Here is a 17,938-nt window from a genome sequence, read left to right on the forward strand (position 1 = left end):
GTGTGATGTTTGAATTAAGTGCAGGGTGCTACAGGAGCCCTCACAATCCAGTCACGTGAGGCTTTTTCAGTCATAAGTTCATTCATTCACTTATTCATTCAACAAATATGGCTGCACACCTACATCTTCCAACATTGTGCTTAGTGCTAAAAGTGAAGCCAGATACAGCCCCTGCACTCACAGAGCTCCCAGTCTAGAGTGATAAAGAGGAACAAAAAAAAGATAATTATCAATAAAATAATGTATTAAGATGGGCAAAGTGAGGTGCTTTGAGAGCACACAGACTGGTCATGACCACAGCTGGGGATCACGTTGGTTGGGTTGCAATAGGTCCCCAGAGCATTTCTGGGGAAAGTAATATCTAACTTGAAAGTAAAGCAAAATTGGAGTTGGCTTTGAAGAGATTTCTTTTTTTTTTAAGTACTATTCCTGGAAGAAGAAAAAACATTTGCAAAATTCCAAATGTGAAAAACAACATGGCAGGATCAGGGGAACGAAATTAATTCAGTTGAGTCAGGGAGTGGAGTATCATATTCTGGAAGAGCAGTGAGGGATGTGACTGGAAAGATAAGGAGGGGTCAGACCAGGCAGGGCCCCCTTGAAGCCCCGATAAGCCATGTGGACTTTATCCTGAGGGCAGTGGGGCCCGTTCACCGAAGAGTCTGAAGCAAAGGTTGGACCTGATCGGATCTTCCCATTAGTGAGCAGCGTCAGGGACAGCTTGGAGACTGATGATTCCGAAAACCTGAGGACTGCTCAGGAGGGTGCTAGAATGATCTGGATGACAGACGAAGGTAGCCTGGACTATCTTGAGGAGAGGGGCAGCAGGGAGAGAGAGCATGAGTGCTTTGAGAGCTATTTAGGAGGTTGCAGGGGCTAATATTATTAATTAATTCATCGAGGGCACTCGGAAGCTCAAATGGTCAAGGATGAAGTCTCTGTCAAATGGCTGCTGGGTTCTGAGGGGTGAGCTGGAGGCAGCCCAGTGAACAGGGTGAGAAACACGACCCAAGTGAGGGAGCGGCACACACCAAAGTCGCGGAGGTGCGGCCCGGGACCCGAGCTCAGGGTGGGTCAGGGTGCGGAGAGGCAAAGGGACAGAAGGAGCGGCCGGGACCAGATCTCAGAAGGCTGGCTTGCTGGGTTGCCCTCTGCGGCGTGCTGCTGGCGCTACGAAATATGTTCAAGGAGGAGAGGGGGTGTGCGGGAGGGTTTGAAGTAGGCCTGACTTCTTGGAAGGAAACTACTTAGAACGAAGTCACCAATGAAACCAGAAGCGAGCTTGTCTTCAGGGAACGACCGCAAGGAGCGAGGTGTTCTGTAATAAGTTCAAGGCCACGTGCTCGTGGAGAATAAAGAAGTCTCTCCCCACCACAGGTAACGTGATCCGGCAGGTCAGTCTTTCCATAAAAACTAGACTTCTAGACCCAAAACGGTATTCCCTCACTCTCAAACCCTTCAGCCCAAGAGTTTCATGGACCAACTCCAGAGAAATTTATGTTGTCTTGCTATTAAGTCCTTGATCTTGAATTTCCAAAGCCTGCAAACCACAGAGTCAGTGGAGAGCCATCAGCTTACCAAGATCCAAAACCCTGACAAGACAGAACAGTGCCATAAATTTACATGAGGCGGCTGATCTGTTTCCATGCCCACACCCCCTAAGAAGAGTATAGGCCCTTTTCACATTTCCCAACACCCCCGTCAAGGCACAGGGCAAACCCACAGCATGCATTCAGGTAAGAGGGCACCAGCTTTCACATCGGACAAACGTAGTGCTTTCCAGCCCACGCAGACAAGCCATGTGACCTGGGGCAAGTCTCTTGGACGTTATTTTCTTATGTGTTTCATGGGCGATGTAAGATTTGGGCTCATTAGGGACAATTTATCTAAAATGGCTAGCATGCAGGAAGCATGCAATAAATGATGGTTATTAATGAATGTAGCTTGACAACGTGGTCCACCTTCCTTTGTATTTCCTGTCCACCTTCCCAGTTATTCTTGGAACAAGCATCCTTTTGAAGATGGACCAGTACTTTTTTGTCACTGCCTGACTACCCCATGCACCTCTGGAGAATAGGGTACCTTCTACCCTTCTTTATATCCTCTGGCACTAAGAAAAGTGCTGCCTTTCAGGTAGGCAGCTGGGGGGCCAGAGGGCAAAGGGAAAATTTCCTTCTCTCGAGTCTGTGTACAGAGAACTGTGTTAGCTGTTTGATAATTTTGACTCATGTAGTGCTCATTACAACACTTTGAGATAGGTCCCATTACCTCCATTTTACAGATGAAGGATCTGAGGCTTGGAAAGATTAAGTAGCTAGCCTGAGATACACCCGTAGAAAATGTGCTGAGCCTTGACGCAAACTTCAGTCTATCGATTCTAAAGCGTGAGCTCTTCCAGGAGTCTTCAACGTAAAGAAGATGGAGCAAACACACCACGAGCTTAATCCGAAAAAGGTAAGTTGTTGAGAACCTATAAGCTCAAGCAACACCATCCAGAGAGTCATTGCTGGGTTCCAGCTCTGGCTCTACCACTAACCAACTGAATGACCGTAGGCAAGTCATTCTTCTCTTAAGAACTCATCTTGAAAAAGAGGCTCTTCTAGCCCCCAAAACACTAATTCCTTCTAACCTTTTAGTACTTCTAAAGAAGCTATTCATGTTCCAATGTATGCAGACATTCAGAGTATCGTGTTACTTGTATTTATTAAGTTGAAAATCCACTTGCTTTGGGTCAGTGAAAAGAGTTTCTATAAGAGTCTTCTTTCTTATGATAAAAAAAGTAAGATTTTAATTAATAAATTTGGAGTAAAAACAAAACATACAATATATGAGTGGTCACAGAATAAATTAACATGAATTTTATTCACTAAAATGAATAAAAGTAGCCAAGTGGAAAAAAAAATTTTTTTCAGGAAGGATGAGACCTACACAAATCAGAAGGGCCTCCCCTCAGATGGAAATTCTTGGACTCTATGGACTGGCTGAAGTCAGAATCTCCTTCCCTGGTGTTTCTCTCCCCAGCAGAACACGGAGCTCCCGCAGGGCTCCGGGCTGGGGCTGGATAAACATTTGTAGACAAAATAATTGCTTATTAATGCCTATCCTACATTCCAAATTTGGCTGAGCAAATATAAGTTGTACAACCACTGGGTGCCTGCGGAAACTAAAGCTCAAGGTGTGGAAGTGACTTGCCTGAAGGTGAACAACTAGAGGGTGGGGACCTGGCTTATGAATCCAAATGCAAGGTCTCGATGACCCCAAGTCTGCTTCCCCTGCAGGATAAAAGCAGCAGACAGAAGCAATGAAAAGGCAGCTCTCTCTGCACTGAAGGCCTGGTAAAACGGTTTTTTGAAAAATTAATGTCTCAGGGTCCTAACGCCCCAATGGGATAATAAATACGATAGCAGTTTATCAGCTCCTAAGTGGTAAGCCAGTGATTATTAACAGAGTTCCCTCCCAGGGCTCACTGACCAGTTGAGGGATCAGGACCCTGAACATGGGATTCCTGAAACAATTCCTTACCACAATTGACCAGAATTTCCTAAGAAACCTCCCCAACGTTTGCACAGCTACTGAGGCACACAGCCAGGGTTCAAACTCAGTTCAACGTGGCTCCAGAGCTAAGGTGTCCGCCATGTGACCACCAACTTCTGGATTCCATCAGGGCCTTGATTCTTGGAGCCCAGTCTTTCTGGGAGGAAAGACTGTTGGTGTCTTGTCGTTTTTGTTCACTGAGTTCTAATATAAGTATAAGGAAAGTGAATAAGTTTATTTCCAGGTATTTCTAGAAAATAAGGAGAAAATACTGAACCACGATCTCAGAAGGAAGAGGACACAAAAGCTAACGTTAACCACATCACTGCCATGCTGCAGATCCCAAGCTGGTCCTTTACCCAAGGTAATCTCGCTCGCCTTTCTGATAACAAGCAGAGTAGTAATATACCACACACACACACACACACACACACACACACACACACACACACAATCACACACCCTTAAAAGACAAGGGTCAAAGAGGCTAAATAACCCATCTCTGGTTACACAGCACATAAGAACAAGAGTTAGAAATTAAAAACCAGGTCTGTCTGACTCCAAAGTTAGTGCTCTTTCCATGACACCAAGCTGCCAGATGGCACTGCCTGAAACACTCCAGGCACTATCCCCAGAAATGTCTGTGTCTGCTCGTCCTGGGACCCGTTCCTCTACCACGGTCTTCTACTGGGTGTCCTAATGCCAGGATTACCACAGGTTGTGTCAACTGATCTCCCTTCGATGGCAGGTACCGAACCTGAAAATACACATTCCCTTCCTCCAGTCCTCCATCAAATTCCACTCCTAGCATAGGTGCCGTCTGACAAGCTGTATGTGTAGTGAGCGACACAATCCAATAAAAATGAAATGAAGAAAACAACTTTATTTCTCACTACTTTCATCCCCTCCTTATTTGAATTGTGAGTACTCTAGTTACATCTCATACTTGGCCTGTCTAGAAACTCATTTTGTGGTGAAATATGCTCCTGTGTGACTTGTTTTTGAAGCTGTCTGACTTGCTTTCAACAGCCTGGGTTAAAGAACTGGAGTGACAGGCTTGTGAGGAATTATAAAGGGCTTCTTAACTTTCTTTTTGCCACTCTTTTTCATGAAAGATGCCTTACATTGTCAGGTATTTTTTTTCGGAAATAAAATATCTGCCCCAGGAACCACCTAAATCTTGCCAAGAGAAGAAAACACTACTATACTGTAATATCAGGTAGTAATATGAGAAATGTATTTATGACAGAATGTCTGTAAAATTGTATGAACAGTGTAATCTCATATTATCCTGGAAAGTCAGTCCAGAAGGAAGTAACTTAGAATGTTAGTAAAAGTTTGGGGTTTTTTTTGCAGTACACGGGCCTCTCCCTGCTGTGGCCTCTCCCGTTGCGGAGCGCAGGCTCCGGACGCGCAGCCTCAGCGGCCATGGCTCACGGGCTCAGCCGCTCCGCGGCATGTGGGATCTTCCCAGACCGGGGCACGAACCCGCGTCCCCTGCATCGGCAGGCGGACTCTCAACCACTGCGCCACCAGGGAAGCCCAATAAAAGTTATTTTTAATTTTTAGGATTATGCATGCTTACCTTGTCTTTTCTAATTTTCAGTAATAAGCATATATAACTTCTTAAAAGTCTAATAAAATTACTAAAAAATTCATATTTTTTCATAAAGAAGCCTAAAGTTATTATTTCCTTACCACCAAAATCATTATATGAGGTTATCAACTTTGACCTATATCAGGCACAAGGATTGTTCAAGAAAAGAAACATATATACCAATCGAGCTGATGAATATAGATAGAAAGATACTAAGTAAAATATCAAATTAAATCCACAGGGTATAGAAAATAAGACACCACAAACAGAAATGAAGATCAGAAAATCTATCAGTGAAACACATGATTTTAAACTAAAAGAGAAAATACACGTATAATCATTGAAATAAATATAGAAGAAGCATATGATAAAATTCAACATGAAAATTCAGGATTTAAAAAAAAATAATTCCTAGAAATGAGAAATGAAGGCAAACTAATAAAGAATATTTAGTAAATACTTAAATATCACACTTACAGGTAACTTAAGGCATTTCCATTAATTTAAGTAAAAGTTAAGGATACCTACTCTCTACTAGATATTATATTGACAGAGCCAACCAACGGAATAAGATAAAGAAAAAGAACAAGTACTTAAGGATTGAAGAGGAAGCCAGAAACTTACTTATGAGGTTACATATTGCCTCAACAGAAAATCAAAGAGGGGTTAGAGAAAGTATTAGCGAAAGAGTTTAGTAAGACTATTGAATTCAAGATTCAAGATGGATATATAAACTGCTCGTTTCCTTTCAAAGTTCTACTTATTTTCACCCAGTTAGCAACATTTGTTTAATGGAATACTTACTATCCCATAGCCAAAACTAAAGAACAGGAAATGAATTAATCCTGTTACCAGCACATTCTCATTCTCTCTTCTTAACGTACGTGTGTGATTTCCTGCTGCCTTGGTCCAGACAAGGGTATCAAGAAAAACTACTATCTGTCACTGTTGCATAATCACAAACAATTGTAAAATCTTGCTCGGGGACAAATCAGCTGTATACTTTTTAAGATCCCCTTAGGTAAGAGAAAACAATGTGATGATTCTGATGAAGATGAGGAAGAGCAGGAGGATGGAGTGAAAAAGGGAGAAGAGAAATAGGACAAAGAAGGGAGAGGTGGGAAAGATGGAGAAAGATGACAGGGAATGAAGGGGATGAGAAGAAGTAAGGAGAAGAGAAGGAGGGGGAAGGGGGGTGAGGAAGAGGAACACATGTAAACTTTGTAGAGTTTTTAACATATGCCAAGTTCTATACTGTTACATTTGCCTTATTTCAATTAATCTTCCTAGTGAGCCTTTGAGCTCTGTAATATTACATCTGCATTTTATGGGAAAGGAAACGAGGCTCAGAGAGGTGAAGTAACATTCTGAGGTCACACAGTTAGGAAGTGATATAGCCAGAATCTGAACCCAGGTCTGCCTGCCCAGACGTTATGGTATTAGCCACTCACTAGAGGACACTCCTTGCATAGGTGCCGTGCTGATTTTAGAGCTGCTAAGGACGTGAAAGTCACCTTCACAGTCCCATTCCAAGTTCTCAACTAAGCCAATGTTCTGAAAAATCTGAATCGTCTCTTTAGAATGCTTCTGGTTTTGCATGTTAAAATTAAGAATGAAAAGATACGCACTAAGTACAATTTTTAATACATTAAGCATTCAAGAGCACAAGTTCATTGGAAAGGTTAAATTTGAAGCAAAAATATAACTTGTCAGTTTCCAGTGAAAAAAGTATTTGAATTCTAGTACATACTGGGCTCTGCAATCTTTTTTTTTTCCCCCCATGTAGCAGTTCTGCCAAGACCTGTTCTCTCACACACGTGCCTTCCTTCTATTATTCTTAGTCCATGACGCATAAAAAACAAGGTTTACATTAGGTTTCAGGGGATAAAATAGACTGCTTCCAAAATATTTGTGCTTCATATCAACATCTAAAGCAAAATTTATAGTCCTTCCTGGGGTTCTGGCTGTCCAAGAGCTGCATATGTATTACATTTATGTCCCTTGCTTCCTATGGAGTATCAGACAAATGCCATCAGAAGACATGACTGGGCAGGCACAGCAACGTCTCAAACAAATCACTGCCTATACAAAGCAACCAATGGCATCCTGTTTGCAGGCCCATACTGACAGATTTCAAGACCTGAAAGAGAGTTGTATTAATCCTCTTCCACGCAGTTTTAAAGACAGGGGAGGGAAAGAACTGAAACCACAGGGAGAAAACACACACCACACACCACACATAGACACACACACACCCACACACAGAGCAACAAGTTGCTTACATCTAATTCCAACAAGGAGACAAACGTAATGAAAGACTTGGTCATAAAGCCATAGGAACAAATTTTCCAAAAATCGTGAACAGTGATAGAATTATTTTATTATCACACTATGCATGCCAGTCTTCTCTACCAAATACCTATGCGCCTCCTCTGTGTCAAACACTTTCCAATTGTTGGGAGTTAAAAGGGTGAACAAGGGATCCAGCTCTGAAGGACTGTATAGTATAGCTGACAAAGGGGAAAAAAAAACAGGGTGCTTCTAAGAAAGTGAGCTACTAACAAAGTGCTAATGAAACAAAACAAACAAAAGCAAATAACCCAATTTGGGGAGTAAGGAAAGGCCCTCCAGGAGGCCCCACTAAGCTCAAATCTGAAGAATAAGTAGGAGTCAGTGTTAAGAAAAAGTGGAGAGCAACAAAAGTATTTCAGGCTGAAGTGACAGTCCAGGGGTTCTCAAAGTCTGGTCTCTGGACCACCAGCATCAGCATCATCTGAGAACCTGTTATAAACACATCTTGGGCCCCACCCCAGAGCTAGTGAACCAAACACTCTGGGGACGAGGCCCAGCAATCTGTGTTGTAACAAGCCTTCTAGGTGATTTCTGTGTGGCTGGAGTTTGAGAATCACCGGTATATGCAAAGGTGAACTACAAGACACAGAATGCCTGGAGGGCAAACAGGGTTGGGTGGGGATGCAGCGCAGATTTGGGCAGAGATGTTGCTGGAGGGATGGGTAGAAATCAGGTCAAGAAGGGCTTTGTTTGCATATTATGAAAAGAACTTTGGATTTTACCCAGAGAATAAGGACGAGCCATTAAAATATGATACTGTGAGGGCTTCCCTGGTGGCGCAGTGCTTGAGAGTCCGCCTGCCGATGCGGGAGACGCGGGTTCGTGCCCCGTTTCGGGAGGATCCCACGTGCCGCGGAGCGGCTGGGCCCGTGAGCCATGGCCGCTGGGCCTGCGCGTCCGGAGCCTGTGCTCCGCAAATGGGAGAGGCCACAACAGTGAGAGGCCCGCGTAACGCAAGAAAAAAAAAAAAAAATATGATACTGTGAGTACAAACACCACCAAATAATCTTGGTGATTAGTTAAAAATACATGCAATCACAAAGATAGTACCAAATACCGTTCCAGAGACAAAAAAAAAACTCATTCCTGTTCAATAGGTAGCCATTAGGAAAGGAACAGATTGAGCCCTACCTTTCTTTCTGGAATCTTTCTTGGCGCTGGTTTTCACAGCTACTTGAAGTTCTGTCTCAGTTGACATCCTACTAAATCCTTAGTCCACTTCACACAGATCCCGGGCCTCGGCCAGGCTCATTGAGGACTCCTCTCCAAGAAAACGACTCCTCCCTTCAGAAATGACACCCCGAGCTGCACATTTCATTCACTCCTTTCGAGCGCTGCAAATCAAGGGAAGAGAACATTCAGAATCACCACCCTGGTGAAGTTAGAAATTAGGAGGGCAAAAAGGAACTGTCAAACATACAGAAACAGGAAAACCTTGGTCTCCACGTATAAACTGTTCACATGGTTTCACTAAGCCATCAACAGGGTTCCATACAACAAAGAGAATTAGAGGCCTTATCCGCAAAACTCACAATAGGTAATGCAAAACAGATCTCTAAAACTGGATTTTCAAGAGAAGCAAAACTCAGTTCTTTATTTTCCATGTTTCTTATTGTCAAGCACTAGATGCCACCCAGAAAATACAGCACAGGCATATTTCCTGAGCAGCCCCATGGAGACATTTCCAACAACGAGGCACCCATACGTCAGCCAAGCTTGACTAGAGCTTTGGCAGCTAAAGCAGATCATAGGGAAGTGACCTGTGGTCTGTCCCTCACTGGCAGGCATCAGAGGGAACGTGGAGTTGACATAAAACTGGGCTCCAAGGGTAAGGTGACAAATGGGGCCGAGAAACTTTCCAGCGAGCCCATTTTTATGTCAGCTTTTCCCGCAGCTATAAGAGCAGACAAGCATTTAACGTGGGGAGGAAAAGGAAAGGAAAGAGGCAGGCAGACACACATTTCATCCCTTCTTTCTTTAATAAATATGCCTTGCACACTACTAGGTACTATTAAGTTGAGACACTGTGCTGGGAAGAGATAATAATGATAATAATACCACTTCAATTACAGCCAGTATTTACTATACATTTACTATATCCTATGCCCTCAGCTCCTGCTTCACATACGTTATCTCATTTGATTTCATTTAAATTGAATGAAAGTGTTCCCAGTGTCAAGGCAACAATCTTTCCCAGCGACCGTCTCTCTGATAGTTATATGGGAGAGTTCAGTTGAAAATAAACATTTCAGGAGTTATCCATTTTTAAAGAATATTAAAATAAAGCTACTGGAAATGGATCTTCAAACTGTGCAGCCAATTCTTAGCTCACGCCACAGATCTAGAACCTTTTCATCTGAAAAGGCTGACCTTGAACACCAGTTTCAGCTCAAAAAGAATAATGACCAAAATCTCTTGATCATGCCAATTAAAGATGGCTTAACTAGAAAGGCTAATATAAAAGCCATATTAAATTGTGGTAAGGCTTAAATATGGGGAAACCCACACCTTATCCAAAGATATCTGCTTCCTTTGTTTGCTTTTAACAAACTGTTTTACAAACTATTTTTTAGGAGGACATTGGCCCTGAATGAAGGTACTTAAACTAGAGGATCTAAGGCTACAACTAAAGAAAATGGAAAATTATCTTCCTAGAATGGGGTCCATGAAACCATATGTTGAAAATGCGAACTTTTCCGGCCACTTTTGTGCCATCTATCTGCACCATGCCACTAAGCCCTCACCCGCTTCCTAACCTCTTGCCCTCAAAAGACAACATTCCATGAGAGATGACAGAGTCACAAAACTTGGTCATATAAAGAGATAATTAATTTTATTAATAACACTAGTCATTTCATTGCAATAAATATCTACTAAGAACCTACAATAGGCCAGGTGCAAGTGCTGGCTCATTCATGTCCATAGACGTGTACAGCACAACCATGCAGGCCGAGAGTACAGAGTCAAAGCCTGATTCCTGTCCTCAAAGAAATTCAGTCTAGCAGAGGTGTCAGTCATGTAGGGGATTGCAATACATGTGACCAGAATGAAAACAGACCAAAAATGGGCATATACTGGGTTACAAAGGAGCAAGCTTTCACCTTTGCTTGAAAGAGTCAATAAAGCTTCACAGAGAAGAAGCCCTCCACGGTCTGATCTTGAAGAATGATGCCTCTGTCACATGGATGATAAGGGAAAGGACCAACGGGTACTCAATAAATGCATGTGTAATAAATGAATAAATGGTTGTCTCAGGCAGAAGGACCAGCACGTCCAAGGAGGCTTGAAATTAACAACCAAAATTTAAAAAGGACCCATTAAGTCTAGTAGGGAGGTGATACACTTTCCCATCTTCCCAATTCTCCCTTGTGCTGTTACCTTGCTATGGAATTTTTCTTTTCAATTCTGCTGACATTCTCAAGGTTCAGTTCAAAGAGGTATCTTAGGCAGAAAGGTTTTCTGATCCCTCCATTAAATGGAACTGTAATATGGAAGAACAAATCTGACTCCATATTGGATCTGTTTCTCTTACTTTAACCTTTGTACTCTATTGCTTTTGCTACAAGCTAAGAATGTTGTCTTAGCCTGAAATATACAGGATAGGCCATTCTCAAGGCTCGGACCTTTAAAGGTATAACACTTTTCCATTCAAACAGAGATAAAAAGTTGCACAACAGAGAATAACATTTGCCTTGTTGGAGGTTTACAGGAACATGGTGACCTGAGTTACACTGGACAGCTGCAAGAACAAAGGATTAAAACACCCAGAAGTCTGTAACAACCAGCCACACCCCCTCCCCCTTTAGTATAAAGGAAGCCTGAATTCTAACTCAGAGAAGATGGTTCTTTGGGACATTAGTCCACCATCTTCTTGCTCTGCTGGCTTTCCAAATAAAGTCACTATCCCTTGCCCCAACACCTCATCTCTCAATTTATTGGCCTGTTGTGCAGCGAGCAGTATGAGCTTGGACTGGGCAACAGAATCTCTCCTTACTTGTGTTATGATCTGATTCTTGGCCAACTTCATAGCTTGAGCCATTTACAAGCAATGTGATACTGAGGAAGCTACGCAACCCCTCTTTGCCTCAGTTTCTATACCTTTACAATGGGGATAACAGTATCAACTTCATGGAGTGGCTGTGGAAATTGTGATCACACATGTAACATGCTTGGAAGGGTGTCTGGGCACATCTCCTGGCAAGCACTTAATAAATATTAGGCCCTAATAGTTTCCTGTGTTACAAGCACAGGAATACAAGGTCACAACACAGCCTCATATTATTATCCTCCTTTCACAGAGAAGGAAACTAAGGCAGGTTAAGTCTGCTTTCTACGGACAAATTGTAGGAAATAGTAGAAGCTAAGATATTTCCATGATGCTGGTCTTGCACACAGTAGGTACCTAATCCATAAACATCGAAATGAACTGAAATATGGGTTCTACACCATTTCAAGCACTCTTAAAGTCGATGTATAAAACTCGATTGGATTTGGGCCATTTTCTTTCCTTCGACTTTGTAAGCCACAATACAGAACTTCTCCCTATTCTGCGGGCAGCTTCAGTGTCACTTGTTTCACAAAATGTGATTGTGTTCAAGTGTTATAAGCATTACTTGTGAATTCCTGAAGTACATCCCCATATCAATAAAGAAAGGAAACCAGCATCATCTCTAATAAAAACTTGCATAAGGAGGCTACAGTACGGAGAGAACATTCCGCAGCCAGGACCCTGGCATCCCCTTTAATTTTCCAAAAGCCAGAGGTTGAGGGAAATTCGTTTCTTTGTAATTAAGGAGATTAAAGTCCTCTAGGGCCAGAAACCATGTGACAACTCAAATCATTTTTCCCCAGTAAAAGCTGTGAAACCCTATCAGTTAAATTCAGGCTCGCCTAGAATTCTGAAATGCTTCAATAATGTTTCTTTGCTCCACACAATCTGCAGTAATTTAATATTCCTGAAGTGTGTCAGGTTTTTTATAATGAGCTCTTCAAATCTAAAAGTGAATTATGTAACATTCCACTACAGACATTCTGTCTACTGAACTGCTTCTAAATGTAAAATCCCATGTTCAGTGATGGGGGGCGGGGTGGGGGGTAGGGAGTGGGGGAGGGGCAAAAACACCAAACCACAAAGCAGAGAAAACAGATAGGCCTTTTCCTTTTTAAACAAAGCACAAAGGTTTGAGCAGCTGCAACAGAACAAGTGCACGGTAAAACACCTACTATAACGCACATCTGTGTTCTCTCTCCTCCCCACTCACACTCAGACGATCCTATGGTAAAACAGCTAATGTTTATGAAGGCCCATTATTTGCCAGGCACTATACTATGAACTTTTCACATATTATCTCAGCCAATCCTTCAGTCACTTGAAGAGTTAGGTATTATTATTATGTTCATTTGACAAATGAGGAAAGGGAGGCACAAGCCAGTTGTGTAGCTCGTTCATGGTCATGTGGCTAGTAGGCAGCACAGCACAAGGCAGGGTACAAGCCTCTCTTCTCCCCAACTTCACTCACAATCCCCCTGGAGGCCCATTAGCTGGGGAATGGATAAACAAAATGTGGTGTAACCATACAATGGAATATTATTCAACCATAAAATGGAATGAAGGATTGATACATGCTACAAGGTGGATGAACCTGGCAAACAGCATGCCAAGTGAAAGAAGTTGAACACACAAGGACACTCAGTGTGTGATTCCATTTACCTCCAAAATACCCAAAATAAATAAATCCAGAGAGATAGAAAGCAGATCAGTGGTTTTCAGGTGCTGGGGGAAGCCAGGGAGGGGGAATGACTCTTTAATGGTTACAGGGTCTCCTCTGGAGGAGATGAAAATGTTCTGGAAGTAGATGGTGGTGATGGTTGAACAACATCATGAATATAATAAATACCACTGAATTATACATATTAAAAAGGATAATTTTATGTTATGTGAATTTCACCTCAATTTTAAAAAGAAAAAACAAAAAGTCAGAAACAACTCTCCCCGCCAGGTGCCACACCCTGATTTAAGCCTTGTGATATGCTAAGGACACTGAAATTCCAGGCTAAAGGGACAATCCAGCCTTAACAACCAGATGAAGAGGCAGACTTCCCAGAAACAAGACTTTGGGTTTCAGTGGCAGCAATTTTATGGATGTATGTGCTACTACCTGACGATTCGTAATTTAGGGCGTCTTAATCAGCTTCATTCAAACTAGAAAGCACTGAAAACAGGCCATTTATCAACAAGGCAAAAAGGTCTGCAACAGTACGGACCAGGGGTCTTAGCTTCCACATCAGTAAAATAGGAAGACCACCACCAAGTGTGTAAGATTTGGAAGATCAATGAAATTTGGGCACTTTGGAAGCCTAGCTCAACCTACAGCATGCTAGTTTCATGTAAGAAAGGCGGAGACTTAACTGCTTATCTTTACAAAAAGAAACAACACAAACACACCTGAACACAATGAAGCTGTTTTTCTACTTGGGGAGATCCTGGGTCGTAGAATGATGGACTGACCAGGTAGAGGGACAAGGCAGAGGTGATACTTATCAGAGTATAGCTTTTTGTTTAATTTCCAAATTTGGAAGCCTATTCATGCTCTACATATCTGAAGAAAGTAAAATTAAGCTAACAGGGATAGGAAGTGGGGGAAATGCTAAAACTGCAAGTGGATGGAAACAAATGAATCCAATTGTATTTCAGAGGCGCATCATAAGCACAATCACTGAAAGGGTGGGAGAAAAAGAACAAATACGAACAGCTTACGAACACAATTTGACCGTTTACACTCGGTCTTGAACAGGATTGGGGCAGGGGGAGCTAAAAACAAACCTCAAACTCTTTTTAGTAGGCTTTTTTGGGTAGTGCTATGGGCAAAGCAATTATAAAACTATTTTAGATGTATTATAAGATTGGACAAGGAAGTAAATTCTTTAATGTTCTTGGAAGCCAAGATTCTCACTATTCAAGAAGAGACATTAAAATACGCAAAGGGGGAGGGCAGGAAAGAGAACTGTGGGACAGACTGGAAATTGGAGATTTCTGGGTAAATTTGTGGTTTATAAAATATACATGCATCTGTATATGAGTATGTGTATACGTGTGTTTATATGCATATGACTTCGCAGCCCTGTCCACTGAACAGGTCAAGGAGCAAAGATAACCCAATGACAACATGACACATAAATACCTAGATTTTGGTTTCTACTACCACTCCTCAGTAAAAGGACCCAGGGTTTCTTGGAGAAGTGGGTGATTCCAGAGCTGGGGCAGGTATAAGATGAGCCCGACATATCTTGTTGTTCCAGAAAGTAATGAAGTACTCAAAGCCAGCACCAATGATAGGGGCAAGTCACAAGGATACAGACGCCACCTTGGAGGAGCTCTCACTGGCCAATTCTGCAACAGCTTAAACACCAATGTAATTTAAGGAAGGTAAATAAATAATAAACCACTGAAAAAATGGGAACCCATACTGAAAACAGACAGATAAACAAGTGGGGGAAGAAGGGAAGGCTGTCTTGTTGACAGTAGAACAGATACTATCTGGTAAATACAGAGAAAGTGCTAGAGTATAAAATCACATTTTGCAGCCATCAGAGTAAAGCTTAGCCAGACAAGAATCATCAATAAATGCTAAATCCAGGGAAATTTTTCGATGAGAAGGAAGCCGTTCGTAGGTCTTAAAGTGTCTTCTCACTTGCTATTTGTAGTTGCAAGGGGAAAATTTGTGATCATACGATGGAGACACTGAACCAACACCTCAATTAGGTTATCAAAATTAACATTAGCAAAGACGAGCAAATGAATATCCGGTGATACCCCAAGAAGACCACATCATTATCATGCAGCATCCTGGCCAGGAATCTAATCAAAACATGCATATAAAAATGTGGAGAAAGTCTATTCTTCAAAAATGTTATAACCAAAGACACAGACGGGCTGTGGAAATACTTTAGATTAAAAGAAACAAAACAGGGCTTCCCCGGTGGCGCAGTGGTTGAGAGTCCACCTGCCGATGCAGGGGACGCGGGTTCGTGCCCCGGTCTGGGAAGATCCCACATGCCGCGGAGCGGCTGGGCCCGTGAGCCATGGCCGCTGAGCCTGCGCGTCCGAAGCCTGTGCTCCGCAACGGGAGAGGCCACAACAGTGAGAGGCAAAAAAAAAAAGAAACAAAGCAGGTACAACAACTAAACGCAATGCTTGTACCAGATCCTCCTTTACTAGTGAGAAAAGAAATGCTACAAAAGAAATGAGTGAGCCAACTGACAAATTTGAATATGGATGGCAAATTAGGTTAAAATATTATTTCAGGGCTTCCCAGGTGGCGCAGTGGTTGAGAGTCCGCCTGCCGATGCAGGGGACACGGGTTCGTGCCCCGGTCTGGGAGGATCCCACGTGCCGCGGAGCGGCTGGGCCCGTGAGCCATGGCCGCTGGGCCTGCGCGTCCGGAGCCTGTGCTCCGCAACGGGAGAGGCCACAACAGTGAGAGGCCTGCATACAGCAAAAAAAAAAAAAAAAAAAATATTATTTCAAAGTTAAATTTATTTGATAACTTTCCGATGGCTATGTAAGAGAAAATACCTGTTCTTAGGGAGTACACACCCAATATTTAGGTATAAAGGGCTAAGCTACATGCACCATTCAAATGATTCAGAAAAAACAAATCATATACATATATATATGTATATGCAGCATATGTGTGTGTGTATCCATGCATATACACAGAGAGAGAGAATACACAAATGATAAAGCAAATGGATAAAACAGTAGCAATAGGTGAATCTAAGTAAAAGGCATAGTATTTTTTGTATATTCTTATTCTTTTACGTTTTTCTGTAATTGTGAAATTATTTCCAAATTTAACAAAAAAATTTTTTTAAAGCCTAGCTCAGACCCTAACACACAAAGAGATGCAACAAAGCCAATTCTGGTCTCACTTTTCTTTTAAAAAGTTCAGACCCACTGCAGCTCCCTAGATGGCATGCTTTCTAATTCCCAAGGCTACTTGCGTTTAAAATCAGTTTATGGCTGTCAGTTCTTATTATAGATTCCAACTTCATCCTGTATCTCCCCAGAATGCTTGACTTGACACAAGTCTCTGTCTCTGGACCAACGTTGTTTCTTTCGAGCAGGTCTGTTTCTTACTGAACTCTTGACTTCCCCTCCAGACTCTGCCTCCATGCCAGGAACTGCCCCCCAACCCCGTCCCAGGACTTTTCACCTACTGGCCCCACAGATCACTGCAAACTCCTTTAATTACATAGCCAAAGTCGGCCTTTCTTGGACCATCTCCCTCTGCATCCCTGGGACTATGACTTTAACCTGTCAACCCTTTTTCCGTTTTTTTTTTTTAATATGTCAAGGGCTAACTGATCTGATCTAGCCCATTTGGGAACTGCCTAAAATTTGCTCATTCTGTACATCTGTTCTTTTCAGGAACAAGAAAAAAGGAAAGAGAAAGGTTTCGCTAGAGCCCAATGGCAACACTTACTCAATTCTGCCAAGGGTGTCAGAAGTGCAAGTGCTACAGAAACTTTACCAGAATGATATTTGAAGATACTACATCTCTCTCTCTACTGTTAAAATACCACCATCCTCACAGCAAATGCAGGGCCATCACTTGCTTTGACCAAACCCTTCCAGAATAATACTATATTGATAGAACATATCCCTGGCTTTAAAACTCTAAAGGCCACAAAGTTGACAGATTAACAACCTCACTACAGACACAATCAAAACTGTTTTGCCACAACTGTGTGTTTCAAGAAAGGAAAGAAAAATCACATAAGAAGGAAACGTCTCTTGGCCTGAGAGCTCACATTCATTGTGTTGCTCGTCGGTTAAGTCCACCTGACATTATGAAAAAAATAAAAAGAATTCAGGCAGCTTATAGAAAATTTTATAGTAAGTCATTCTCGAGAACAGGATAAAATTAATGAATGAGGAAAACTGAACTGAATGGTGAACAAAGGATTGGAAATGAAGGTAGAGGCAGAAGCAATGATAGGCCACCAAGTTAAATCTGTACGGTTACAGAAGATAGGATGTAAATATATGAGATTGCTAGAGGCTAAGGCATAAAAGGAAATATGATCAGTTACAGGTTCCACAAAGTCCATGCTCAAATAACCTTAAACCAGAAACAGAATGAAAAGGGCCTATAGGCTTTCATAAAACCAATGCTGTGTGGTCCCATGGACATTAACATCAGCACTGTCTCTATAGAAAATCCAACAGGGAATTTTCAATGTCCCTTAACTTATGCTGAGAATACAACACTAAAGTATAATAGCAGTAATACTTTTGAATAGGGTCAAAACAATGAGACTCAAGTCATTTTAAATGCTCTTTGAAGAGGCATGCTTTTTCTTTTCTTTTAAATAAATTCAAAAATAAATAACTGGAATCTTACTATACAGCTATCTGGTGGTTTGGCATCTCTAGGGCAAATCTAGAATTAA

The 17,938-nt window shown here is 42.0% G+C and overlaps 1 protein-coding gene across 5 annotated transcripts in view; it reads right to left on the reverse strand.

Moving 5' to 3' along the window:
- DAB1 (DAB adaptor protein 1) overlaps window positions 1-8,820 on the reverse strand; it is a 287,178-nt gene extending 278,358 nt beyond the window's left edge. For 2 of the 5 annotated variants that reach the window (XM_007462568.1, XM_007462566.1), the window contains exon 1: window positions 8,615-8,681. In XM_007462568.1, coding sequence (XP_007462630.1) covers window positions 8,615-8,681 — 67 coding nt within the window. Of the gene's footprint in view, window positions 1-8,614 lie in introns of all 5 variants that reach the window. The other 3 variants (XM_007462570.1, XM_007462567.1, XM_007462569.1) reach the window with 2 other exon arrangements.
- Window positions 8,821-17,938: the final 9,118 nt, after the last annotated feature.

This window comes from Lipotes vexillifer, unplaced genomic scaffold (genome assembly GCF_000442215.2).
Source record: "Lipotes vexillifer unplaced genomic scaffold, Lipotes_vexillifer_v1.1 scaffold54, whole genome shotgun sequence".
Lineage (NCBI taxonomy): Eukaryota > Metazoa > Chordata > Mammalia > Artiodactyla > Lipotidae > Lipotes > Lipotes vexillifer.